Source organism: Vidua chalybeata, chromosome 14 (assembly GCF_026979565.1).
Source record: "Vidua chalybeata isolate OUT-0048 chromosome 14, bVidCha1 merged haplotype, whole genome shotgun sequence".
Taxonomy (NCBI): Eukaryota; Metazoa; Chordata; class Aves; order Passeriformes; family Viduidae; genus Vidua; species Vidua chalybeata.
This window is the reverse complement of record NC_071543.1, coordinates 11,081,183-11,107,243: the sequence shown is the minus strand read 5'-3', so window position 1 is coordinate 11,107,243 and position 26,061 is coordinate 11,081,183. Positions and strand designations below refer to the sequence as shown.

Genomic DNA, 26,061 nt, shown 5'->3' with positions numbered 1-26,061 from the left:
CTCCCTTAATGTGAAACATGTGTCAAGTCTCATCTAAATGCTGTGGGACCACATGTATGTCCCTAAGAGCTTTACCAAAAAACGGATTCGTTCCTCACTCCTTCCCTGAATGAATTTTCCCCAGCAGCAAAGGCAGGGAGGCTGTGAGCAATTGCCCAAAGACAGCAGGCTGTGGCTCTAGAACTCAGTTTGTCAGAAGTCAGATGTACTTTAGAAAGCACATGCCACTGTTATTGTTAAGCATGGCTTGTTCCAACTAATTGTAGGGTTTCTATCACAGTAATACTACCCATATTTGTCTCTTTCATGTTTTATCATTGTAGAATTTCTCTTTATCTTCCTCACTCCCTGCAGAAAACTACTGAAATTGAAATTGTGGGTTAAGGAGGCCTTTTACACTCCCACAGATGTTTGTGTAGGAAAGGATGATTTGCCTTTTGGATTTAAAAAATCACAACAAGCATAGTAAGACTTATTTGTCATACTTCTACAGAGGAGACTTCTTTGACAGCAGTCCATACCAATCTAAAGATAGCTGAATAGCTGTGGTCCAGAAAGCTTTTAAAACCAGGCAAGAATGTGTCCTGTAGTTTCAAATAAACCATCAGCAGGATTTCAATTTGTTCAGAAGCTTCCTGTTCCATTTGCTTTGTAGTGGACTCATCAATAACTCCCAGCTTTGATCCATACTGCATCTTAGTCTTTTAACTGCCAAGTGGACTGTAGACTGCATTAACTCCACTATGGAGCTTCTCATCTTCCTTGTACCATACCACAGGCTGTGAAAGAAAACATGCATCCTTGTGTTCCTTGTTACAACCTTTCCCTTCTGGCTGCTTAGGTTTACATTGTTTCAAACTGAAAATGTATCTCAGCTGAGCCTAAGTGAAGTCATTTCAGACAAAGGGAATTCTGCTGCACGGAGGTAAAATGACCTGCTGCTCAAGGCATTTGCAAGCTCATTTCTTACTGGTCAGAGCAGAGGAATCCATGAATACCTTCTAGACAGAATATATTCATTTGGTGGTTCTGTAACAACAATTGCTCATGTTCTCCAGAACTGGAAAGACTTATTGACTGGATTTGTCATGTTCTCTGGATCACTTAGTCTTGAATTTGTCTTGCTACACATTAAGCAGCAGTTTACTGTAATTGAAGGGTTACCATGTATGCTGATGGGTGCTTGAAAACTTGGGGTGTTCACTCCTCTGTACTTAAGAATTAATTAGGCCTTTCCTCCTGAGAGATTAATAAAGCAGAAGTTGTCACCAAAATGGCTAGTGGGAGTGCATAGCAGGTAGTTCCTCAGTTTTGCTAAAATGAAAGTCTTCAAAATATTGTTAGGTTTTTCAGAATTCATAATGAATTACTTGTTAAATATTTGTTCAATGCTGAAATATCTTCTTTCTTCCCAACTGAAATACCCTGGAATTTGGATTTCAATGAATTTCTGGCTGTAGCCCTTTCATTCCAATGTAGAACAAAAGTAACCTTCTAAGAATCTGGAATGTCTGAACAGAAATTATTTTATCCAAGTCACTCTAGGTTTGGTTACGCTTCAAGGACACATTGTGAATCCCCTTTCAGTATCACACAGTGAGAGATACAGCCTGAGTGGGATGCTTGCTTTGTCGGTCCTGAGGTCTTGTCAAGCTGATCACCAGTCAGTCATCAATTAGGCAGGCAGGGGTTTGTGTGGGAAGGGCACTGGGGTTTTTTCTTATTACACAGTTCATGGACCAGTAGGTAACAAGAACCTTTTGCAGGCTCTGTTGGTATTTTTTCTTGAGAAACAATACCCTGTGAAAGCACTGCTCTCTCTATTGGTGCCTTGCATTTATTTAAACTGGATGTATTTGTGTCTTAATTGTAGTGATTTTCTAAATATGGCATATGAATATAAACTTCTCTATTACACCTTTTCTTTAATTTCCTTTATAGAGGACAGAACATTATGCCTTTTCTTTCAAGATTAATTAATTTTAAACAGATTTAAAGTAAAACCTGGACTTGATAGTTTCTCAATGTAAATCATGTGTGTATGATAGCAAGGATGCCCAGTACATGAAGGACTAGTCACCATAGGCAAAATGCAAAATAAGAGGTAAAGATAGTTGCCAAAAGTCATTCAGAGGTTCAGTGGCAAAATAACACAGAAGAGCACACATATGTTCTCCTCCTGTTCCCTATGCATATGTTAGTGCAGCTTCCTGACATAATGGTCAGGCTTCCTGCTTGGTGCTTTTTTTGAAATTGCCTCAACTGCACGGGCCATCAGTCAAAATCTGTTCTTGCTATGGACTATTGCAGCACGTGCAGAGCACATGGAAATAAAAAGCCATCTGTGGCTGTATTTGTCACATCCCTTCTTCCTCTAGAGAAGAAGCTCAGTCAGTGTGACTGGTGGTTTGGAATGTCACACTTGGGTTAGTTGTGTTTGAGAGGGGAGAGAGGTTTATTGGTGGCTTTTGTGGACTCAAAGCCTGATGCAGTTTACGGATTCAGAAGAAGGCTGAAGAATGTAGTCATGCTCTCATGCTGCCTGTTATGCCAGCCATTAACTGCTGGAAGAAGATCGGTATTGTGCTCATTGTCATTAAAAGGAAGAAATTAAACCTCCCTTTGCAGAAAAATCATACAAGGGAGATGTGTTTTGCAGAGTGAGTCACCTCCTCACTTTAACTTTTTCTGTTAAGTAAAGGATAAATCCATTCTTGATCTCATGAACAATGCAGGTAGGCAGGAGGGTGCTTTTTTGCCTTTTTTTTTTTTTTTTTTTTTTTTTTTTTTTTTTTTTTTTTTGCCTTCTAATGAAGTACACCTCATGACCTACTGCTGCTCCAAGTCCATGAATATATGCATGAATGTATGAAAACTCTATGCTTTCAGGATGTGTTATGTAAAAACACCCCAGCATATCTAGATTATGTATGATCAATTCACACAGCTGTTTTTGCTAAAAAAGTCTCTGCAGAGCCAGGCCTGATGCCAGAATCAAATATTTAGTAGTTGTTTGACTTCTAGTGAACAGTCAATTAGTATCTTGGCTTTAAAGTATTTTGCTGTTAGTGACTGTACGGCTCACTCTGTACCTGTCACACCCCACCAAGTACTAACATTTACCAAACACCACACATACCAGGAACTAGGAGAGGCAGAGCCAGCTGGTTTCTCCCCTGAAAAAGAGGGTCACAGAGTTGTTGCCCATGGGCCATCTGTCATAAGGTCAGGTCTGTGTTCTGAACCCTCCTAAGCACACAGATCCCACCACGGGGAGTAGTTCAGAAGCACAGCTGCTCTTTTCCCTTGAAATGGTTCAGCCATGTCCTGGTGGTAGAAGAGAATTCCCAGAAGTGCATTTCCCAGTGCCTTTTTGAGACTCCTTTCAGTCCACAGCGCTCAGACTGCCAGCCAGCTCTGCAGATGCTTTCATACATTGAGAATAGGAACTGTGGAAGTTCCTTGCAGAGCACAAATGCTGATTGCATTTCCTTTGATAAATCTATTCCCCTTCCCTATCTTGAATTCATGTTCTGCTAGAAACCCTCCCTTTATACCAAGAGTTATCTCTTTAAGTGTCTGCTATGTAACTATGTAAATACTGGTGGCGTATCTCTGATAGAGATTGTCACTGCATTGCTACTGGTAACCAGTGGTTATGTCACTTTCCCTCGCTTGAATAGGCTTTGACTCATAGTGGTTTTCAGGACAATGGTTATAAAATAACACACTGAGGGATTGCTGAGACTATAGTTTTGCAATAGAGACAACTGTCGACCTCAAGGCTACAAGAAAGCATTTTTCTTCTTTTTTCTTAAGGGTTTTGTTCCTTAATAGCATGAGATTTTCTTGCATGGAAGTTTGGAAAACAAGAAGTCTGTGTTAGCAAGCTGGAGCCTGGAGGGAAAACCCCCACACTCCTGAGCACAAATGCTCATTCTTTCTAACTCTTCTGAAGCACTACTTAACTGAAATTTTAAGTGCTTCAGTTGTCCCACCTTGCTTTCATTTACTTGCTGGCAGCCTATGCCATACTTTGGATTATTGTCTGATTTAAATGATGGCAGAAAGAAGTACTGAAACCAGTGCTTATTAAATTCATTTTCTAATTAAAGGCTTGCTTGAGAAAAGCAGTTAGATGATAAACTTTTTTTTTTTTTTTTTTTTAAAGATTCAAGAACCCTAGAGACAAGGACCAAATTTTTGGCAGATGCAAAATGTCTTCACATCACAGGAATCAAAAGACAATTGAAGGGTCTGATGGCTGGCTTCTGTTCCCAGGTACATATCTGATTTTCTGTATAAGCATAATGCTGCCTTACCCACGGACACAAACATCACAGAATTAGTGTGTACATTAAAAGTTAAAATCCAGATTTTAAACAGCTTTAAATTAATTTTTCTCTTTAAATCTAAGGTAATCTGAATTTTCTCAAGTATCCTCTCTAAACAAGGTCTTGCAAAACTCAGGTTGCCTCTCCTTTCTTTCATCTTTTCTCCTGTCCATTCAAGCTCCACAGGCAGGGCTTGTCCCTTAATACCTACTTAGCTCACAAAGTCTAAACTGTGGAGTCCAGACACTTCTGCAAGTAAGAAAATGGAAATTAATTCCTTCATCCCCTCTCTTGAGCTTCGTGAGGAGGCTGATTATATCAGTAATAGGATAACATCAGAAATTTCAAATTCTGCAGTGGATTTTAAGACAGTGTGAAAAGCACTCCATATTTTTAGAGTGTATGTATACATAACGTGGACATTTCTGGTAACTGTAAATATGCATAAAGCTGCAAACAAAAAGCATTACACAACTTCTTTTAGAACAGCTTCTTTTCTGTAGTAGCACAGGTGATTTTCTCCCTAGACTACATTTAGCACAGACAGTTACACAACTAGTGCAACTGTCTCATCTAACAATAATTGGTGGGAACATGCAGATTGAAACGGTCAACAGAGCTGCTCTTAAATAAACCGAAGATACACCAGAAGACATGTGCTTTTCATCTAGAACCTGGCACGGACAGGTAGAGCTGTGCAACATGCCACACTGCAAAGCTAAATTAACACAACAATGTTTTCCTTAGTTGTTCTAAAACCAGGAGTACCTGACGTTAAAATAGCTTCACTACTACGTAGATTCCCTTGAAGAGAATGATTAACTGTGTAGCTACAAAGCTTCGCGATTCCAGTTCTAGCAGGAAACGGCATTCTCGCTTTTCAGAATCACTTCGAGCCGGTGCTTCTTTCGCATTACCGGAGGTACCAAAACACCGAACCCTGGAGCGAATTCCTCGTCTCACCGCGGCGCCCGTGCAGAGCAGCGGGTCAAACCGAACTCCGCGCCCGGTGCGCCCGGTGGGCAGCGCTGCACAGCCCGGCGCCTCAGCTCTCCGCCGCGCCGGGGGGAAGCGCCGCCGGGACGGGGCGTCCGAGGAGCCCTCCCGGGGGGCGGCGAGCCCCGGGGCCGGCGCGGAGCGGCCCCTCCCGGCGCGGGCCGGGCCCGGCGCGTTACAAAACCGCCTGGTTTTGTAACAACCTGCGGGCGCTGCCCAATGAGCGCCGCCGCCGCCGTCACGTGCCCGCCTTTATATAAGCGGCGGCGGAGGCGCGGGGCGCTCCCGGCGCGGGGCGGCAGCACCACCATGGGCCGGCGGGGCCGCGCCGCGCCCGCGCCTCCCGGCGTCCCGCGCCGCCCGCCGCGCTAGAGCCGCCGCCATGGGCTCGCACCTGCCGCCGCGCCCCGAGCCCCAGCTGGTGCTGCAGCTGGCGGCCGGGGCTCTGCAGGCGCAGAACTTGGAGGCGCCGGGCGGCGGCCTGGGGCCCGAGTGGCAGGTGCTGCTCGGGCGGGCGGACGCGCTGGCCTTCGGCGGGCGGCTGCACGAGGCGCTGCCGCTGTACCAGCTGGCGTCCCGCCACCAGCAGCTGCGCGCCGAGCAGCTGGAGAAGCTGGTGGAGTGCCTGGCGCAGAGCGTCCGGATCAAAGAGGGACTGCCCGCCGCCGGGCAGCCCGCGGCACCCCGCGAGTGGGACGTCTTCAGGTGCCGCAAATGCCAGGGCTTCCTCTTCGAGCCCGTTTCCTTGCCTTGCGGACACACGTTCTGCAAAAAGTGCCTGGAGAGGGACCGGGCGCCCGAACCGCGCTGCGTCCTGTGCAAGGAGGCGGGCGGCGCGGCGGCCGGGCAGCTCCTGCGGGTCAATGTCATCCTCAGCAACCTGCTGACCAAGTGGTTCCCCTGCCAAGTGAAGGCTTCGCAGCTCCGGCACGAAGGGAACCTCCTCTACAAGGAGAAGAAGCTCCAAGCCGCCCTGCAGAAGTACAACGAAGCGGTCAGCCTAGGTAAGGGCTCCCTCTCCCCGATGCTGGTCCCCGGCTCCGTGCCGGGGGAGAGATAACTTTCCACCGGCCGGGGCTCGCTGCCGGCCTCTCCGGCGCCTCGGGTCCCGCCGAGCCCTGGGCTCGGCCGGGGATACCCCGGTGTCCGGGAATGTGCCGGGGCCGCGCTCCCGCTCGCCGCCGGCTGCCTGGGCCGGGTCCTGGGGCGGGCGTCCGGAGAGCCCTGGAGGGGGAACCCCAGGGAGGGGTCTCGGCTCTTCGGCCCGTGGTGAAATTGGGTCAGGAGAGCAGCGGTTGCGTAAGCCCGAGCCTGCGGTCCGGCTGGGCTCCCCCCGGCCGGCGCCGTTGTGTAACCGGCGGAGCCCGGGGGGAGCGGAGCGCCGCGCCCTGGGCATCCCGCCGCGCCCCGGGAAGGGCTCTGGGCGCGGGGGGATCCCCGCCGACCACCCCCGTGCGCGGAGCAGCCGCTCGCAGCCGAGCGCGAAGGGCAGCGCCGGGGATGCGGGTCCGGGCGGCGGGCGCGTCCCGCACCCCCGGCCGGCCCGGCCCCGCGCTCCCTCCCCATCGCCGGGAAGCGCCTGCGGGGCTGCGCAGGGAGAACTCTTCTCATGCAGTTTGAAGAAAAGTGACTCACGCTGCAAGTACTACGTAGAAGTTAAAGGCACGGAATTATAGGGAAGCGCTTTTCTCAAATGAAAGTGTTCCGAAGAAAAGTGCCCAGCCTTCCCCCAGCACACGGTGTGTCTCAGTGCTGCAGAGGGTGTGACTCGGTGATCATTGTAACGCTAGCTGATTCTTCATGCTGTCCCTTATTTTCCTGTGTTTTGAGCTGTGGCATGAAAAGACCCTTATTTGTCACTGAAAAACTTTGATGCTACCAATTTTGAAACTCCTCCCTACAGTATGATAGCATTCCTCCTGTTGTCTTAAAAGCCTCCTGTATGTCTCTACCAACCATCTGATCCTCAGTCAGTGCTGGTAATTTATTGTGTGAGTGTCTCAGCATTTATTTATGCAATGTTCTCTGCAGTTATATAAGACATAGCTGGCATTTTGGCTGGAGTTGCCCAAAGAGGTTTCCAGACTTAATTTAGTACATAGTTATTTAAAAACTGAATGTTTTGTGGGTTTGTGCAACTTGGAAGCACCAACATGTGTTTAAAAAAAATAAAAATTAAGGAATAAAGCTTATGTAACTTATTTATTTTTAACTAATCAACCACTTTTTCTATTTGCTACAGCTCCAAATGACCACTTGCTATATAGCAACCGGTCCCAGATTAACTCCACTTTGAAAGCTTGTGAAGATGCATTGCACGATGCAGAAACAGCGTGCAGGCTCCAGCCATACTGGTTGAAAGTAAGTTCTGATTCCAGTTGTATTTTTTTAAAACCTTGATAGTGCCCTGAAATGGTTACAATGGTCAGACAGTGGAATCTGAGGGAGGCTTTAAGTCCTGTAACTTCTTGGACTCCTGTAATTTACAGACATTTAACCATTATATTCTTGAGCTTCCTGGGGTGAAGAAAGAGAGTGCTAGTCCTGGAGAATGAGCTATGGCTCCTATCTTTGGCTTGGATGAATATAAATTTTGTGAACTCTAAAAATTGAATGCTAAGGACAAAATGACTGTTTGGAAGTAGATGTTTCCAATATCAGCTGGGCTCAGGTGCTGTGAGAATCATACTTGCATGAGTGGAAGAATATCCTGTTTATGCTTGTAGTTTTCAGGACTGTTGTGTTTAGAATCCCAGGCACTGGTGGTGTCTAGGTGTAAGACATGGTTATAGTGATTTTTCCTAATTTTTCCTTCTTCAGAAAGATCTTTTGTACTTTCATCATGGTTTTATTGCATACTCTCTTGACAAAAGCTGCAGCTGTGGATGTGTTTCCTTGCAGGGTCACCTAAGGAAAGGACAAGCATTAGCTAATCTGGGGAAAACAGAAGAAGCTTTAAGGGAGTTTCTATTCTGCCTTGCTCTAGATACTGGGAACAAGACAGCCAAGTCTGAGGCACAAAAGGTGAGTTCCCTAAATCATCTGGAACTGCACAATTGTTTTCAGGGGCCTCTCATAAAGGAGGATACATTTTTTTCTTTTTCCTCTCTCTCATTACTGCAGAGAGATGGATGGAGATACAAATCCAGACTGTTGTTCACATTTGAGTCGTGTATTGCTGATCTGAAGATAGCAAGAAAATATACTCAGCAGCCATTCAGTGGAAACAGTTACAGTGTTAGCATCAAAAAATTTGAAGGAAAACTGAATTGTTAATAATTGCCCCCCACAGACTATTGTGATTCTCAAATTTCTAATTGATTCCTAGCCTGGCAATCTGTTCCCAGTGCTGGAGTGCAGAAGAGGGGGAGTTGCTATTGAATGATGTATCAGGCCAGTGACTGGCAGAGCACAACACGGAGCACTCATCAAACTCCACTTGGGAGCAGCAGCTTTCTTCCTACTGCCAGTCATGCTGCCCAAGTGTCAGTGTGTGTAGGAGGTGTGAAAGAAGAAGTAGTCAATAAAAGAAGAGCAGTTTTAAAATAGTTTTTTAGGGTTGCTAATAATTAATGCTAAATAAGCAAAAAAAAATGGATCTGCAGTTCTTTCAGATGCAACCTACAATGTGTGTGAATTCTTATATGGCTTTTGTGAATACTGCTGTTCTTCCCACCCCTCAAATCTCTGATATCCTGTGAATCAGTATTTTGACATTTGATAATTTTTTGTTGTTTTTGTCATAGTTAAAAGGCTCAGTGTTGCAGTGATTACTTATGGCAATAAAAATACAATAGTTTTATTTTCCTCTATGGCAGTGTATTTATGCCATTCTCAATCACTGGTGGGATAGGAACATTAGGATTTCTATATTTTGTAGTACATAAGGCTTTCTAAGCACAGTAGAATTCTTACAGTAAAACTCTATTCACAAAAGTAAGAGTATAACCTGAATGGTTGTAGTGAAATCAAATTTCTATCTCATTTTATATATGGCTGAGATTTCAGCCTCTGAGGATTTTTTGTCACTGATGTTTGAGGGTTTTGTTTGCTTTTTTCCCCAGTGGGTTCCATGCAGTCTTTCATTGTCATTATGTCATGGTTTGTGCTCACAGTCATGCTGGAAGACTTTCTGTGCACTAGAGCAAAAAGACCAGAAACAAACAGATATGTCTCTAAATTCTGACTCCAAATAGCTGTTTCCAAGACATTTAATTTCTGAGCAGTGGGGTTCTGAGAAAAACTAGACTTCTTATGACTGAAAGAATTACTTGTGCACTCATCAGACACAGAGTTCATCCATGATGCAATATTTTACTGGGTCAGTTCCAAGGCTGTTCACATAACAGTGACATACTATGTTTTACCAAATTCTTTGGGTGCAGTTGTGATGTTCTGCTTGTACTAACTGTCTGCCTGTGTTAGTTTGGACATAGTGTGATCCTGTGAAATCCTTTTTGGCTTTAAATAGAAATCTCAGCTGTCATGTGGCTTCCTCAGGCATCAGCAGGATCACCTCAGTAGTATGTTGAAATTAGTTTTTGAAGTGTGAATCTTCTATTCAGGTCTGTTTCTTTCCTTAAATATTCATCTGATAATCTATGCCATACAAGAGGCTTCAAGCTGCTACTTGAAACAGATTCACTTATTTTCTTAGAGCAAATAAAAAAATGGCATTTTTCTACTGCCTACCTTTTTTCTATTCTCACATAAGTGAATTAAAAATAGCTACAGTTTACAATATCAGACACATTTACCCAACTGATCTTGGATTAAGCCTGTGAGATGAGTGCTTTCTCTACTAGTAAACTCCACTGAAAGATGATGCAGCAAAAAAAAAACAAAAAAAAAAAAAAAAAAAAAAAAACCACCAAAAACATTTAAGAAAGATGTTAATAATTTCTGGTGAGCCCTGAACTGCAGGACAAACAGGACAAGGGCATGTGTGTGTCACATCACAGAGAATGGTTAATAACTCTGTGGGCTTGTTTAACTCTGCAAATGTTTCTTGCTGTCTGTTTGGCCTGTATTGCATTCGCTCTTGCACTTCTTGTTCCTACCCTACTTTAAAGGGCTCTTTAAATCGTTTTAATAAAATCCTGGATGCTTCTTTTAGCTATTCCCTTACTTGCTTTTTCATTTAGAGGTTGCAAGGAAGGAACTAAGCAGTGAAGTGTTCTGTTTTATATCACAGCTTCTACTTAGTTTGTTTTCACTCATCCCGGGAAATGCTCAGGAACACTTACCCGATATCCTGCAGCTGTTGTCACATCACTCTAGATTAAAGGGGAATCTCCTAAATTCAGTGGGATCTGGAGGCACCAGCCATAACCTACAAAGGTTGCTCAAGGTAAAGATCAAGTCTGATGTGTGGTTCTTAATTTGTTGTGTGTTTTGTGTTCACATTGGGAAGCCTTCTGTCCTTTTTGCCTCTGGGAGATAGGAGGATACATTTTCTCAAAATTTTATTCAGTTTCAGAACATACAAAACAGTGTTAACTTACTGTTGTCTCCTTATTTGGCTTTTTTCTTTAATAGAAGTCCTCTGATAAATTTTATGTCAGAATTGCGTGGGTTCTACTCCTGTAATTGTCTTTAGGTCTTTCAAGTAGTTGGTAGTTGAAAGGGGCTTCTGTAGATTGGATTTAGATACCCTCAAAAGCTGTGAAATGCTAAAATCTAGAGCTTCAACTTGAGCTATAGCTGGTGATGCCAGTAACAAAGTCATTCTATACTCAGTCTGTGCAATACTTAGAGGCTATTGTAAAGCTACATAAGATATGTTAGCTACTTCATAGCTTTGGTTTTGCAGCTGTAGCTTTGTAAAGGGCTGCAGAAATTTACATTCATAGGTTGGTAAGGATCACTTCTGCTTCACTGGGACCTGAACTTTGGGATGGGGTTTGCATATATTGTATATTTAGGAGAAAACTTGGCTAGTCCTTACAAAGAGAGGTGGAGGTTTTGAGCTGCCTTGTTGAGAGTGATAAGAAACAATCAGTGACATTGCACCATGGAAAGGCTGTTAGGATATTCTGACAAGAAACCCTTTTGCATGACTTTCACAAAGCCATTCAAGGGACAGTTTACTCATCTTTCTGCATGTTACATGTCACAATCCACAGTGTCTGTTTTTGGGTCCATGCAGGGAGGTGATGGTACAAAGCTGACAGGTGATGTCCTGTGCAGTGGCTGCTCACAGGATGTCCTGTGGCCATAGCAGGATAAACCCTGAATGGTTTATCCTCTGAGAAAGGAATCTGCCTTGCAAGAGGAAGCTCTGGGCATTTTCTCTCTCATAAATTTTTTTTGTGTTTTTACTGCTTCCTTAAAATAAACTGAATTGTTTTGGTTGATACCATCACCATGATGCAAGCAATATGCATGTTCCTATAGTTCAGTGATAACAATATATTTAACATGAGATCTAGCCACATTTCTGCCTGAATCCAGTTTCACAACCTTTGAATTTTAAAGCCACACAAACGGTCTAAAAACCCTCAGTGGTGGGGAGGGGAAATCAAGTTTCTTGTTTGCTTGCTTTTTGGGATTTAAGTTTTTTTAATTAGGATTAGCAATTCTCAAACCCTTGCTTCTTGACCTGCAATGTCCTTCCTGGTGATCTATAATATTAAAGATTTTTGACAGGTTGAGTTTTTTCCTTACCAAGTTGTTGGAAGATTGGTCTAATGTCAGTCCTCCTTTCACACAGGTCAATGTGGAACAGAAAAAGGGTTTTTCCATTCAAGAGGAACCAAATGTAACTACTTCTGGTAGTTTGAGGAAATCTATACAAATTACAGAGAGCAGAAAGGACTGCTCAGAGGAGGAGAACAAATTCACCTCCATGCCAGAGTCTACTTTTCTCCTCTCTGAGAAATGCAACCTCCTGAAAAGGAAGTGCTGCTCAGAGGAGATGCGAAATGCTGAGGTGCCCTGCAAACTGATGAAGAAAGGTATGTTTAATTACAGGACAGGTTCCATGGCATGCCACCCATGTCTTCAGACAAAGAGGGACCAAATTACACTTTACCTTTTTTATTTTCCCTTTTGCCTAATCAAGGCATGCATGTTGTGGAAGCTTTACTGTGTGTAGAGAGAAAAAGGCTAAATAGGGGCAAAGAAGGTTGGGTCATGTGCTTTTCTCAGCAGAGCTCTCAGTCTTTTAAAGAACATCAGTGTTGCACATGGTCTTAGCATTTTCTCTAATAATTTTAAAAGCTTAAAAGTACAAACTCTATTTGTTCTTGGTATCTGGCCTTGTTTTCATGCTGTGGGATGTATTTACAATGGTACGAGAGAAGAATTTGTCTCACTTTAGATTTTCAGTACTAACAAAAAGTGTTTTGACATTGATTGCCAATGCAAGGCTGGATTGATCCCTCTGTAAGTGGGTATAATGTGACCAAAATTAAGGGGAGATGTGCTGGTTTGTGCCAAGGCTGAATTTGAAAATTTGCCTGGAAATGAGCTTCATGGTTCAGTAAGTTGCAAGTATATACAACAGACATTTAAATATCAGATGCTGGTGTAAATACATGAGGTGGCATTGTGTTTGCATGGTTCTGCTCAATTACATTTATTTTTTCTTTTTATTGATAGACATAGTTGATATTAGGGAAAATAGTACTGGACAACATATTCCATTTGAAGTTGTGGATCCATCAGATTTGGACTGCTCCCTGTGTATGAGGTGTGTTCTTTTCTCACAGATATCTATAGCTTTTCAGCTGTACCTTCCTCCCTTTTATGACCTAGAGATTTTCTAGCTTACTTGGTACTTATTTTTGCCTGTGACATGAAATTAGCTTTTAGTGTGATTGCTACTCCAGTGATGCATTTCTAGACCTTTGGCTCTGGGCACTGTTGATGAATGGGGACTCTTTGATCTTCTCTGGGCTGGTGATGGCTTTGGAAAGGGCACACAAAGTCACATGGGGGTTAAGTGTGTTAGTGAAGGTGTCTGAAAGATTTGCTCTCACCACTGACACCCACCCAGCCACTGACACAGTGCACAAACCTGGGGATTTGTGGAGCTGTTTGTCAGAAAAGCACAAAATACCTAAAGAGATCCCATCCCATGAATATTCTGAGTTTGCATGTGAAGTACTGTGTTGCTGCTATTGCAACAGGAGGATCTTGCAAGTAAGCAAGAGTATGTTTTAACTCTCTTTTGCTTAAGAGATGTGTTCCTCACTTTACTGAGGCAGTCACTCCATTTGCTTGAAGATTTCTTCTTCCAGTTAAACAATAGTTATTCTTGGGAACAGCAATGGCTTAGTAAAACAAGGAGTTGTCAACTGCATTTATTTTACTACTTGTTTTGTACAAAACATTTTCACTGTGTCAAATACATTATGTGGGGGGTTTTTAGTGACTTAGAAATATTGGGAAGGTTTTTCACTTGCTGCAGTGGGTATTGCTTAGGTTGTTTGGTTTTTTTAATTACCCAGATTCATCTATAATTCATGTTGGGGTTAGTTTTGCACAATATTTTTTAATTCTTAAATAGCAGATAGCCTCTTTAGGGATTTACTTCTGAAGGCCTGTGTTTTGAGAAATCTGGATTTTTGTTGTTTGTATACAGAAGAGGAGGCTTCAATTTGTTTCAGACAAACTGAGTTTGAGGACCAACTGCTGTATTGTCTGATTTACATCTGCTTGGAATAAATCAGATCTGCCCCCTCTCTCTCTGCCTGTCTACAGCTGAAATATGTTCCAAAAGTTTGTGCAGCTGTCAAAACACTCAATAGTGCAAAGAGCAAAACTTTCCTCTAGCAGAAAGCCACACAATTAGTCTTAGATGGTTTAGTGATGCTGCTTGTTTATCATTGTGTCCACAAAGCATTTTTCAGATGTTTTAAATAAAATTAATTCATCCTACTTTCTCATCTTCTATGTTAAATCAGAAACAGCCAGACAACAATACATTTGTAAAGGAATTAGCTCAAGGATTACTGTTTCCCTTATAGAATAGAGGATGGTGTAGGTTCTGTGCCTGGAATTGTAGTCCCAAATGCAGGCCTTGCCTTCAGAAGGATGTTAGCTTTGTAACATCACTGCACAAGGAGGACTTGTGCTCAGGAAAGCTCTCCTAAGATCTTTCTGGTTATTTATGCAGACCCATTATAATTACTTCCTGACATGTTCTTCAGAAGCACTTTGGGGTTTTGGTTCCTGAGATGCTCTGGACTAATTACCTAGTAACCTACTGCCCTGTTCACAATTAACTGCAGGAGCTGTTATTAACCTGTTTGTCTGATGGAGTGGCAAAAATGTTATTGACCTACCTTTGCTCCAGCAGCAAGCAGAAAACACAAAGTAGTCAAAGCAAGGTACTAGTGAGAAAAGAAGAAGCATTATTCCACAGCATCTTAGTTTCTGTGTTGGAGTAGCTCAAAATAGTGTCATGACAAGTCTTGGTGTGTAGTGTTTCTTTCTGCAAGTCATGGAGCTTGTCCAGGTCCTCTTACAGTTGCTAGGAAAAGCTGCTGCTGCTTTTGTTGGAGCTAGGGCAGACTCAGGAATCTTAACAGGAGTATCTTGTCTTTATGCTATGTTTCAGATGAAGTCAGTCCCTACCAAATAATTACGTATGCAATGCAGTGCTTACTGGAAAACGGGGTAGAATTCAGTGTTTCACGTAGTTTAAGTGAGGTTTCTATTCATGAAACAGTTAACAAGTGTTTTCAATTACACCATCAAGTTGCAATAAGATAGGTGTGGCATTTTAGATACTATTTCATGTGTTCCATTGCTTAAATGTCAATGTTTTTAGTAACTAATGACATTTAATGAGTTCTCTATGGCAGTCTTGTTAAAAAAGCCAATTGCATTCTTAAATACTCATCTTGTCAAAGATGCTAATTAACATGGGTTCACATATTTTAACTTCCACATGTTTAACAAAACACAGTGTACTGTTTTGATAAACTAATACTTTTAAGAAAAAATGTTAATTCACTTAAATGATGAGAGTAGTATTTAAGACCTTAAAATGTTTAGACAGTATGTTATAAAATACAGTATATTCCAGACAATTTGGTTTCTAGATTTGAATTGTTTCTATTTAAAAAAAAAAACCTTCTGTATTATTTATATCTTCTTAAGGTCTTTATTGACAAGGAAACATGACTTTGCAATATTACATAATCATAATAAGGAAAAAATATTTACATGAAAATAAGTGTCATAGAGGTCCTTGAAATGGGTAAAGAAGAGGTACCATGATACTTTGAAGACCTGGCCTTATATATTTAAATATTCTTCCAGATAAAACATGAACCTCCTGTTACTCATTTTCCAGAAAAGCAGTCCCTTGAAGGTTAAAAAATCTATTAAAAAAATACCTATTAGAGCTGGCAATAATAGAATCATGCCAAGTCCCAGTTTATTGTAATTACTCATGTGGGCTATTACTGCAAATGGGTATTTTGTGCTTAGCTCTACACATACAAATAATCACAAAAATTCAGTAATAGTTGTGCAAGTATTGCTCAATTTCATTAGTGAAGTCAGATGATCCAACTTCTGGGTCTGTTTGTTGCTCACACAGAGGAAAATTAAATGCTGGCTTGTTGGAAGTTTGTGACGATATTGTCCCTCATGTTCACTGAAGTCAGAGTTCATGGGCTGCCTTTCATGTTGGCTGGCAATAACAAAGTCTTTAGGCTGAATAAATACAAAAGTTGGTTGAGGAAATGAAAAGCAAGAAGTGACTTTAGCCCTGTAGTTACTGACTAGTAGTTAAGTTAGTGAATGAATTCAGCTTTTTTTTTGGTAGCAACCTTTTGCTTTTACTTTAGTACACGATATTGTTGTCTTTTTGCTCTTGGATTTTCCGATCTAGGCTCTTCTATGAACCTGTCACTACACCTTGTGGGCACACCTTCTGTCTCAAATGTCTGGAGAGATGCCTGGATCACAACCCAAAATGTCCCTTGTGCAAGGAAGGGCTCTCAGAGGTAATACTTGGATTTTTTCAGTGTAAGTTCAAGTGCAAGTGATAGGAACCACTTCACCTTCAGACAGCCTTGATATTTCCCAACACAAAATTACATAACTCAGGAAGAATGTGACTTTTAAAATGCTCTTCTGAGTTGCCAAGCATGGCTAGTCTCTGTTCAAACCTTAGGACCAGGCCTGTACTTAAGAAATCTGTAGGTGATTTTTGCTTTCCAGATTTCCTAAGTGAATGTCTGTAACACAGGGAATAGTTAAAAAAACAACTCTTCAGTGGCAAGTTTGACAGATGATAGAATCACAGACATCAGAAAATGGGGTGATGCCCTTTGCACAGGCACCATACTCTGTGAAGTGCTGGATGTTCCTAACTGCTTGTGGGTGTTCTTACTGCAGTGCTTGGCTATGAGGAAATACTGTAAAACAGTGCTAATGGAGGAGCTAATAGCCAGATATCTTCCAGAAGAACTCACTGAAAGGAGAAAGATTTATGAAGAGGAAATAGCAGAGCTTTCCAAGTACGTAATCCATTTATGTAAAATCCCATCTCGAATTCTGCTGCTGTTGGCTGTGAGTGGCTCTGGCTGCTGTGGAGCACGAGCTGAGATGCTGATGGAGCTTCCTTCTCTGTACCATGTGATTTCAGAGAACAGGGTCCAGGGGAAACTGTGCTTGAGTGAGCATAAAAACTAGACACTGTGCTAAAGAATAAAGAGAAGTAGAAGAAATCCAGAAGGTTGCTTTATAAACAAAGTACAAAGCAATGTGTCTGCTTTCAGTGGGCCTCTATGAAAGGTGCAGAGTGAGAAGTAGTCTGACAGGATGGGGTTTGGAATATACTAGATAGGGAAGAAATGGGATTAATGGAAATAAAAGAAATAAAAGCAGTAGTAGAGATCCAGGAATGCTTTCACAAGCAAATCCAGAATGCTTAATGAAATATTTGTCTGCTATTAAGTGGTATATAATTTTCTAGATTATTTAGTCAGTTAAGGGGAAAATAATTTTAGCTTTTACCATTCCAGTAAGAATGGAATTCAGCTTTTAACAATAATTTAAACTTTCTTTATTCCACTAAGAATTTTATTCTAAAGATGCTATAATTTCTATTTAAAGATGTCATAATTTTAAACAATATGAGACTTGTATCAGTAGTTTGGTAAAACGTCATATCTGATTTTTCCTTTCCTTCTTACAGCCTAAATAAGAATGTTCCCATATTTGTGTGCACAATGGCTTATCCTACAGTCCCATGTCCTTTGCACATCTTTGAGCCCTGCTACCGGCTGATGATCCGGAGGTGCATGGAGACTGGCACCAAGCAGTTTGGGATGTGCATCAGCGACCCTGTCAAGGGGTGAGTGAAGAGCTTGGACCACGTGGGGTACCCACTTAGTCTGGAGCCAGTGGAGAGGTGCAGAAAGGTCCATGGCTGTAATACCTGTGGTAGTTTTCCAGTAGAGAAAGTTTCTTCCTGATCATGCAGGTTAGAGACAGTGAGAAGACAGAAGTTTCTCTCTTGAGCATTTGGATTCTAATGTGATGATCTGTTCTCTCAAAATGCTCATAACTGAATGTGTGTAACATGTGTGACTGAGCTGCAGACCTCCTGTGATACATGAAAAAAAAGTGTATCTTTCTCCTGCTTTTAAATCTGCTGTTTTGGCACAAGAAATCAAAATGGCAGTAAGGTGTGTTCTTGGGCTAAATTTCGTTAAATTATGGGATATGTTTATCCTTTATATATTTATAGTGGAGGCTGCAGAAGTAAAGCAGGCCCTTCACAAGGACTGGCTGAGCATTTACATTGAGCCATTTACAGTCAGTCTTTGGTAATTTGGCTTCAGTGTTTGACTCTCTGTTTAGCTTTTCTTCCTTCTTTTTATGCTGTAAACTTACGGGTTTGCATACTCTGTGAAAAGTATGATTGGCAGAAAATACCCACCTGCAAAGTAAAATCTGCTGAAATTGTGCAAAAACTTCTTTCTTCATAGATTTCCTAGTCCTTCCATAATGCTCATATTCTGAATTACACTTCTCCTTCTGTACAAATTGACTGAACATATTAGGATTATGGAGAAAGTTTGCTTCTGATCTGTGTATCTTTTTGTTTCATAAGATGCTTCCTGTATTCCAGAACACCCAGTTAGCATTAATCAGATTAGACAGTCTGAATCTTCCTGATAGTCTTGCAAACAATTGTGGAATAATTTGAACTACAGCAGGTCAGTGCTATGAACAATAGAAATGAGCTGACATTGGTAAATACCTTTGTGGTAGGGACTGGCTGTATGGCAGCTCTGTGGAACTCAGGGTGGAGAGAATAAGATTTGTTTACTTGCTTTTGTTCTGATTTCAATAGGTTTGCAGATTATGGCTGCATTCTGGAGATAAGAAATGTTGAATTCTTTGCTGATGGTCGCTCTGTTGTAGACAGTATTGGCAAGAGGAGATTTAAGGTGATCCAGCACAGCCAGCGTGATGGATATAATACAGCAGATATTGAGTACATTGAGGATCAAAAGGTAGATTTAGAAATGTTTCATTTAAACTGTATTGCATGTGAAATTCTAAGCATGTATTTAGTGAGTTTTTTTGTTTTTTTTTTTTTAGAAGTATGTTCTAAGCATGTTTTTAGTGAGTTTTTTTTTGGTAGCAGTTTCTAATAAAACAAATTTGTGGTATTTAATAACTGCTCATGGTTAAGGTGGGACACATACTAGTTAGCACAAGCATGCACACACACTGCCCATGTACTGAAGAGTGTTTCTGGTCTTTATCAGAGGACCAGACTAAGTGAATCCAGGATGAGATCTTACTGCTCTTCTAGACAGAATAACTGCAGTTTAGAAGAGGGTGGAGGGGGAACATTACACCATTTGTATGGAAGCCAGTTTAAAAATCCCCACTCAGGTAAGAAGCAGCAGAATTGGGTGCACCACAACCTTCAAAATTGCTTGCATTAATTCTTAAGAGCTTTTGGTATGTAATGGGACAATAAAATGTCTACTCTGAGGATCTACTGATTTTTTTTTTTAAAGCTTTGCACAATCTTTTTTTCCTGTTTTTGTGCAATATTTGTGTAAAGCTTTTTTCATGCAACAATCCAGAAGCTGCAAATTCTACAAATAGATATTTTTTATTAGAATACAGGCAAAGTGAAGAATTTGGATAGGGGAGGGTCATCAGAAGGGGAAATACCAAATGAGCTCTCACTAGTCCAGAACTCTTTTGGCATGTTTTTTTCTCTTTTCCTTTCCCCTATCCAACCCTGAAAATCCTGTGCCTTCCCCAACATGCAGACTGCACTAACAGTAACCTTGCCCCTCTCATTTCTCATTCCAGGTGCAAGGACAGGAGTATGCTGCATTACTTGTTCTCCATGACTCTGTCTATGATCAGGCCTATACGTGGTTTAACTCCCTCAAGCAAGCGCTCAAAAGTAGAATTCTCAGTCATTTTGGTCCAATGCCAGCCAAGGATCCTGACCCACAGGTACCCACAATCAGTGGCTTATGTAACTTTTAGAGACAGAAATAGCAGGGATATCTGATAAGCTGGCAGGCATTGTGTTTTAAGATGAAAATATGAATACTCTGCATTTACCCCATGTAAGCTGAGCCTCTAAATTCTGTTGCCACACACCAGTGGTAGCACAGTTGGAAAGAAAAAGTTCATATTTAATGTTGATAACTTTCTGAGACTATTTATCTCACTGCATTAATCCCAGGAGACTGAACTGCCTTTTTGCCTGCTCTACTTCCCCAGTTAAATGACTGAGAGTAAACAGGCAACTGGAAACTTTTTACTTTTGTTAAAGGACTGCAAATGCAGGGGCCCTAAAATAACAGAATATAACAGCAAGAGCTAAATATGAGGTAGTAGTGCTATAAAGTACGGAGAAGGAATCCCGAAGATCTGGGTCAGTAATAACATGGGAAGAAAATAGATTGAAAACAAACCAGAAGTTAGTAGCAACTAACAATTTATAAATTGTTTTTTTTAACAATTTAAATTTATAAATTGTTAGTTGTAAATTTATAACTATATGTTTATAGTTATATAACTATTATATATAATATATATAATATAACTATATTAAACTGTATGTTTATAGTTATAAAATTATAGTTGTAAATTTATATGTTTATAGTTATAAATTTATAGTTGTAAATTTATAACTATATGTTTATAGTTATAAATTTATAAATTGGTAGTTGTAACTAACAATTGCTAGTAATAGAAATGCCGTTAACATCCTATTTTTAGGAAAGGTGCCACTTGTTTGTAACCTGTTTCAGGCCAACCAGTAGTCACAAGCCATTAGGCTGGCAATGAAATGATCTACTTGCTGCATTGCTATCAAAAACTGTCTTTTCAGAGCTAAATCCTCAAAACCAGGACCTTACCAGCTGCATGAATCCTGACTTCTAGTTTATTTTTTTCCCCCCTAACTGCAGGCGAACCCCAATGGGCCAGCCTGGTGCTGGTGGGTCCTGGCTGTGCTCCCCCTGGAGAACAGAGCCCAGCTGCCCTTCCTCGCCATGAAGTCGCTCAAAGACCGCCTGAACGGCATCAGACGCGTCCTGACGTTCATGTCGCGAGCCAGGTCGCGGTGATGGTGAGGAGCAGAGCTGGGGCGGCTCCCGCAGTCCTTGACTGCAGACTGCCTCTTGTAACTTCATTTAACTGCAATAATGTCTTACAGATTTGAGTGTCAGGATGTTTCCAGCCTGAATTTCTAAGAGGATGACTTATAAAAGAGCAGGGGATGTTTATGGATACTTCAATAGTTTCCATTTGGAACTGAGACGAGTATTCAATCACTGCACTGCTAAATTAATAACAAATGTGATAGAACAAAAAGTGATCTTGTTTGCCATAAACCTTTTAAAAATCTTAAGGGTTTTTTTAATTTATTTTATTTTTATTTTTTAGTGGATAAAGGATAAACTGTGCAGTTTAATGTGAAGCAGAAATAATAAGGTTAATGCATTATTTCAGTGAACTGCAAAGTCTTTTATTCAAATGGTTCAGGTTTTATATAGCATTGTGTAAAATAATGTTCACAACTTCTGTTTGATAATTTATTTTTGCACTATGATTTTTTTTGTTTCAAAATGTATATTATTTATGTGTTCATTCACTAAAGGAAAGTGAGCTGCTCTATTTATAGTGTTTTTACCCTGTATTTATGACTGGGGGCAAAAATTATGATTTTTGCAGTGCACAAGCAACTGCTTTGATGATTTTTCAGTTATTTGTGTTCAAATACTTTGAATGTTTTTCTACTCATCCCCAGTTCTGCTGTAGCTTAAGAACGCCCCCAAAACATCCTGCCTTGAAGTCTTTGAATACACAGATTGTCTGAGTTAATTCAAGCACAGCTGTTGAAGGTTCATCCTATGCTTGTGGCAAGGTTCCTGATACAACCAAACAGTCAAGCACCTGCTTAAGCATGAGTTTATGTGCTTGAGTAAATTCAAGTGCTGATGGTTGATGTCAGTGGGAATTGACCATAGTGGTGACAGAAGGATCTAACCCCTAATATTTCACAGAACAGAATAACTTGAAGTTGAATTTATCTCTGAACTCTTTCTTGCAAAAATGGACAATGGCTACAAACAACTGCGAAGAAAGAGCTGCAATATATGGAAAGTGGCTTATCCTAGAGAAAACTGGAAGTACTGGTGTCATTTCATTGTAGGTTAATACATAGATTTTTTTTTTTTTCCATCAACTCTTGTTGCTGTTAATGAGTTTTATTTCTTTTAATTGTTTGGTGGGATTTGGCTTTGGAGTGTGTGTATGGGAGGGGGAGGGGGGAGTTATTTTGAACTGTAGGACTCAGAGGGTAGATTGTCACATAAGAAGGAATATGTTGTAATAAATGCTATTTATTTCACTCCAATCTTCAGGTTTCTGTTAGCTTCAAATCTCTACCCAGCCTTTGCTTTTCTCTTAAGAGATTGGGTAGTGTTGCTAAAAATAGTTATCTCCCAAGGAAGGCAAGTGAATTTTAGCATGATTACTTCTAGCTATAAAGCAGGTAAAAATAGGGCAGAAATGAGAACAGGAAGTGTCTTGGTTTTGTTGTTGTTGTTTTTTTTTTTTTTTTTTTTTAATCAACAGTTCATATACTTGTTTTACTGCTTGTATTGCTTACAGTGTACCACTTTCTGGGACTGCTCCCTCCATCTGATTTTGACTTTCACTGATTTCAGTGTGAGCAAAACTGGGCCTTTTATTCTAAGCTACTGTTTTCCTTTTCAGTGGCAAAAACTAGAATGAAGTGAGAATGTTATGGAATGCTATAAATTTCTTTGGGTTTTTTATACAGGATAGCACTGCCATTTCATGCCTTTATGAAAAAAATGCAGTAGAATTTAATGTAATTTTTCTGCATGTTTTTCCATTATCTCATCAGAAATATTTGTTAGTTAAAAGTAGTTTCCATAAAGCTACCTTTGTTCCCCTTTTGTTAAATTCTGTTGACATTTTTAATAAGGGTACCAAAGAAACAAATGGAAGACAAGCATGTTTCACCCTTTGTGGTGCACATGGACTCTGTATCCTGTTTGCATTGAGCTGCTTTGGAAATGCTGTAACTTCCTTCCATACTGCTGGATTGCTGCACTTCCTCCATGAGTGGTATTTGGTATGCTGAAAACAATGTATAAAAACACCTACATGTTCTGAACAGTACCAAGTGATGGTGGCTGATATCTGCTATGGCATTTTGTGTTCATAAGTCAACAAAGTGATTTCTACTTGTTTGGAAGTGAAGCTGCATTAAATGCAATTCTTCCACAAACCATTATGTACTGTTGCAGAGCATAAGTGTTTCATATTGCTCCCACAGGAAAAAAAGCTTCCACTTTTGTTACTCCTATCTGTGAGAAAAGGAGCTTAAACAGCTAATTTAATCTGTTTTCTCACTGATGTAATTATTTTTTTATCCTGCACGCTATGTCTCCTACATACTCATTCTGCCTAATTTGTTGTTTTAGAAAAGATGTCATGGAAAGAATCCTTGATTTTAAAGATGAATATTGTCTTTTCTGTTAGCCTTGAGTAAAGCTGCCAGAATTTCCAAGCAGAGACTTGTGTACATGCCCTGCATCGTGAACACCCAGTGCATTTGTTGCAGCCTGGAAACACTGGACCTACTGCATGTAATACAAACAGGTGATCTGCATATGCACAACAAATCAAAATTCCATCTGTACAGGTACAGTAGCATTCTTGCTGGGGCTGCTCTATGGCCACACGTCCTAGATTAATGGCTCAAGCCTGCAAATTCCATTAGAAATGAAAATCAATACTGAGAAAGATATATGCTAGAGAACACAAACCTGTCCAGGAAAAACTGGACAAGGAATACTCTTAGCCTTCATTATGTTGAGACTGTAAAGTTTCAGTAATGATGTTTAAAATAAAAAAATCTAGGTTTGCTACACTACCACTGATTTTTTTTCAGTTGCATAAATAAGTACAAGGATGTAAATGCAACATTTATCACAGGCATGAATAAACAGCTGAACAGATTTAAAAATACCTTCAGTTTAATTATAGAAATAGCATTGATCAGATACACACTAATTGGGGGAATATTTTATTTAAGCTGCTCACATTTTTCTAGACACCAAACCCAGTTTTATAACCAGTCTTGCTCATCTGCTAAAAACAAAAAGTCCAACAGACTAAATCATGATTCAAACTTGCATTTCCTGTGTGGTCTGAAGTATTGATTAATCATTGTGGGGGCATAGGTAATGCATAGGCTGCTTAGACAGTAGTTCAGTAGTTTTAAAATTAAATGATAAAATGGTGTGATAGGCCTTTATGCTAAGTCTTAAGTGATATTCTGGTGTTAGCTGTAAAAGTTCCTCTTGCTTTTTTTCTGTAATTCCTCGAAGTGCTGCTATCTTCCATGACAATGTAGCAATAAGAGATAGCAGCTGTCAGACGTGTGGCTCGCCTGTCCTTCTGTCCTGCACGACTGCTCCCTGCCAGAACACCTCAACCATGGATTTATTAATCCAAAGATTGTTTTAATCTAAAAAAAAAAAAAGTGGATTTGGATGTAGCAGGTCTGTCTTAATCTGTGCTGTAGAGAAAGAGCTTCCTAGCGTTGAGTTCTGGTTTAGATGGTCTTTTCACAGAATCCCAGGTTGGAAGGGACCTCAAGGATCAGCTGGTCCAACTTTTCTTGGCAAAAGCATGGTCTAGACAAGGTGGTCCAGCAGGCTGTCCAGCCAAATCTTACAAGTGTCCAATGTCGGGAAATCCAACACTTCCCTGGGAAGATTACTCCAATGGCTGATTGTTCTCATTGTGAAAATGTTTCTTTTTAATGATTTCTACTTGGTGCTGAAGTTTTACTGGTGTTTAAATTAATGACAGGAGTTGTATTTAAATGCAATGTTTAGGAATGGAGAACATGTTCACAAACACTTATTTAAAAAAGGAAGTTAAAATTAACTATAGGGGTTTTGTACATAAAAACCCTATGGACCTATATGCACTTAGGGTAGTGCTCCCCATTTCCCCCAAGTCCTACATCAGATGAACACAATCCCTCTTTTCAACCCCTGCTTAGTTCTCATTTAATTCATAACTGAAACTGTAACTAGTGCAGCATGTAGTTTAGGAGCTGGGTTCATTTCCAAAGCCCAGTAAATCACTGAAAGTCTTATGGCAATAGCAAAATGGTAGTTTGAAGAAAGTCACTCTCTTGAAACACTTTGCTAAATAAATATTGTCTGAAAGAAGAAACTAATCTGCTTAGACAGGATTAAAATGGTGGGTAATAAAAACCTGAACTATTACATTGACTTACTCATCCAGGTATCATGTGAAGTGCTTACTGATGTTGGATTTTCATAAGGTCTAAAGTAACCCTCACATAGAAGTGCCTGTATTCTGTTATTGCCATTCTTGAGCTTTTTAATAGTCATAGCCATATATTTTATAAATATAAAACATATGCAGCTTTTAATCTTTACATTCAGTTTGCAGAACAAAGGTTTACAGAGCAGAAGTGTAGCAAAAACAATGTAATAGCTTCTATAATTCCCTGATAAGGAACGGAGAAGTAAAAAAATGAGGAGCAGAAGACTATCTGTGTAAGATGTCTTAATTTGGAACCATATACTTGTCCAATTTAATTACATCAAGCTATGTGGTTACAAGAGTGCCAGAAATATATCTATCAAGCCATTTTAAATAAAATGTTTTGTGGACTTGTATATTCCATTTGTTTGTAAAACATCCTTTTGTGCACTGTAATGAACTTGAAATGAAACTTAAGTTATACTCTCATATCACTGGGCAGAATACTGTTCAGCTACCTCTACATAAGTTTGAAGTAATTTGTTTTTTTTCCAGATTTGTTTGCATTGTCATATAAAATATATTTTAAGAAATCATAGTCCAAAGAACCTGTATGTGTTTGTAGATGTACTTATAACTATGTTGTACCAACAAAGTCTGTGTGGAGAGTTGTTTCCTAATTAAAATTTTTGTCTTCTTTACTCTTTGGCTTGCATAACAACTACAGAGGCAAACAGATATTACACAGGAGCTGCTTTTTGCAGGTGTTTTAGATAAAGGAGCAAAGAACAACTCCTATATCCTGCAGTCACACTCCTATATTCTGAAGTCAAGAAGTTAAACCATAGAAATTAAGCTGTTCAAATGTCAGATGTTGTAAAAGAGGACAGCAGGTGCTGCTGGTTTTTGGGGGGGATTTTTGGGCTTGGCTTTA

At 40.5% G+C, this 26,061-nt stretch overlaps 1 protein-coding gene across 8 annotated transcripts; it reads left to right on the top strand.

The window, feature by feature from the left end:
* Window positions 1-5,703: 5,703 nt before the first annotated feature.
* On the top strand, window positions 5,704-25,828 carry LONRF3 (LON peptidase N-terminal domain and ring finger 3). Of its 8 annotated transcripts, none has more exons than XM_053955355.1 (13): window positions 5,704-6,334; window positions 7,573-7,691; window positions 8,232-8,354; window positions 10,525-10,680; window positions 12,043-12,286; window positions 12,933-13,023; window positions 16,180-16,294; window positions 16,689-16,810; window positions 17,491-17,649; window positions 18,655-18,817; window positions 19,638-19,787; window positions 20,753-20,913; window positions 23,361-25,828. In XM_053955355.1, exons 1-12 carry the CDS (start codon window positions 5,713-5,715, stop codon window positions 20,909-20,911), a joined length of 2,223 nt encoding a protein of 740 aa, XP_053811330.1. In that variant the 5' UTR covers window positions 5,704-5,712; the 3' UTR covers window positions 20,912-20,913; window positions 23,361-25,828. The 8 variants fall into 8 exon arrangements, 6 of the variants coding, with proteins under 6 accessions (XP_053811330.1, XP_053811329.1, XP_053811331.1 ...); XM_053955354.1 differs by having other exon boundaries at window positions 21,001-25,828; XR_008433353.1 differs by lacking the exon at window positions 18,655-18,817.
* Window positions 25,829-26,061: the final 233 nt, after the last annotated feature.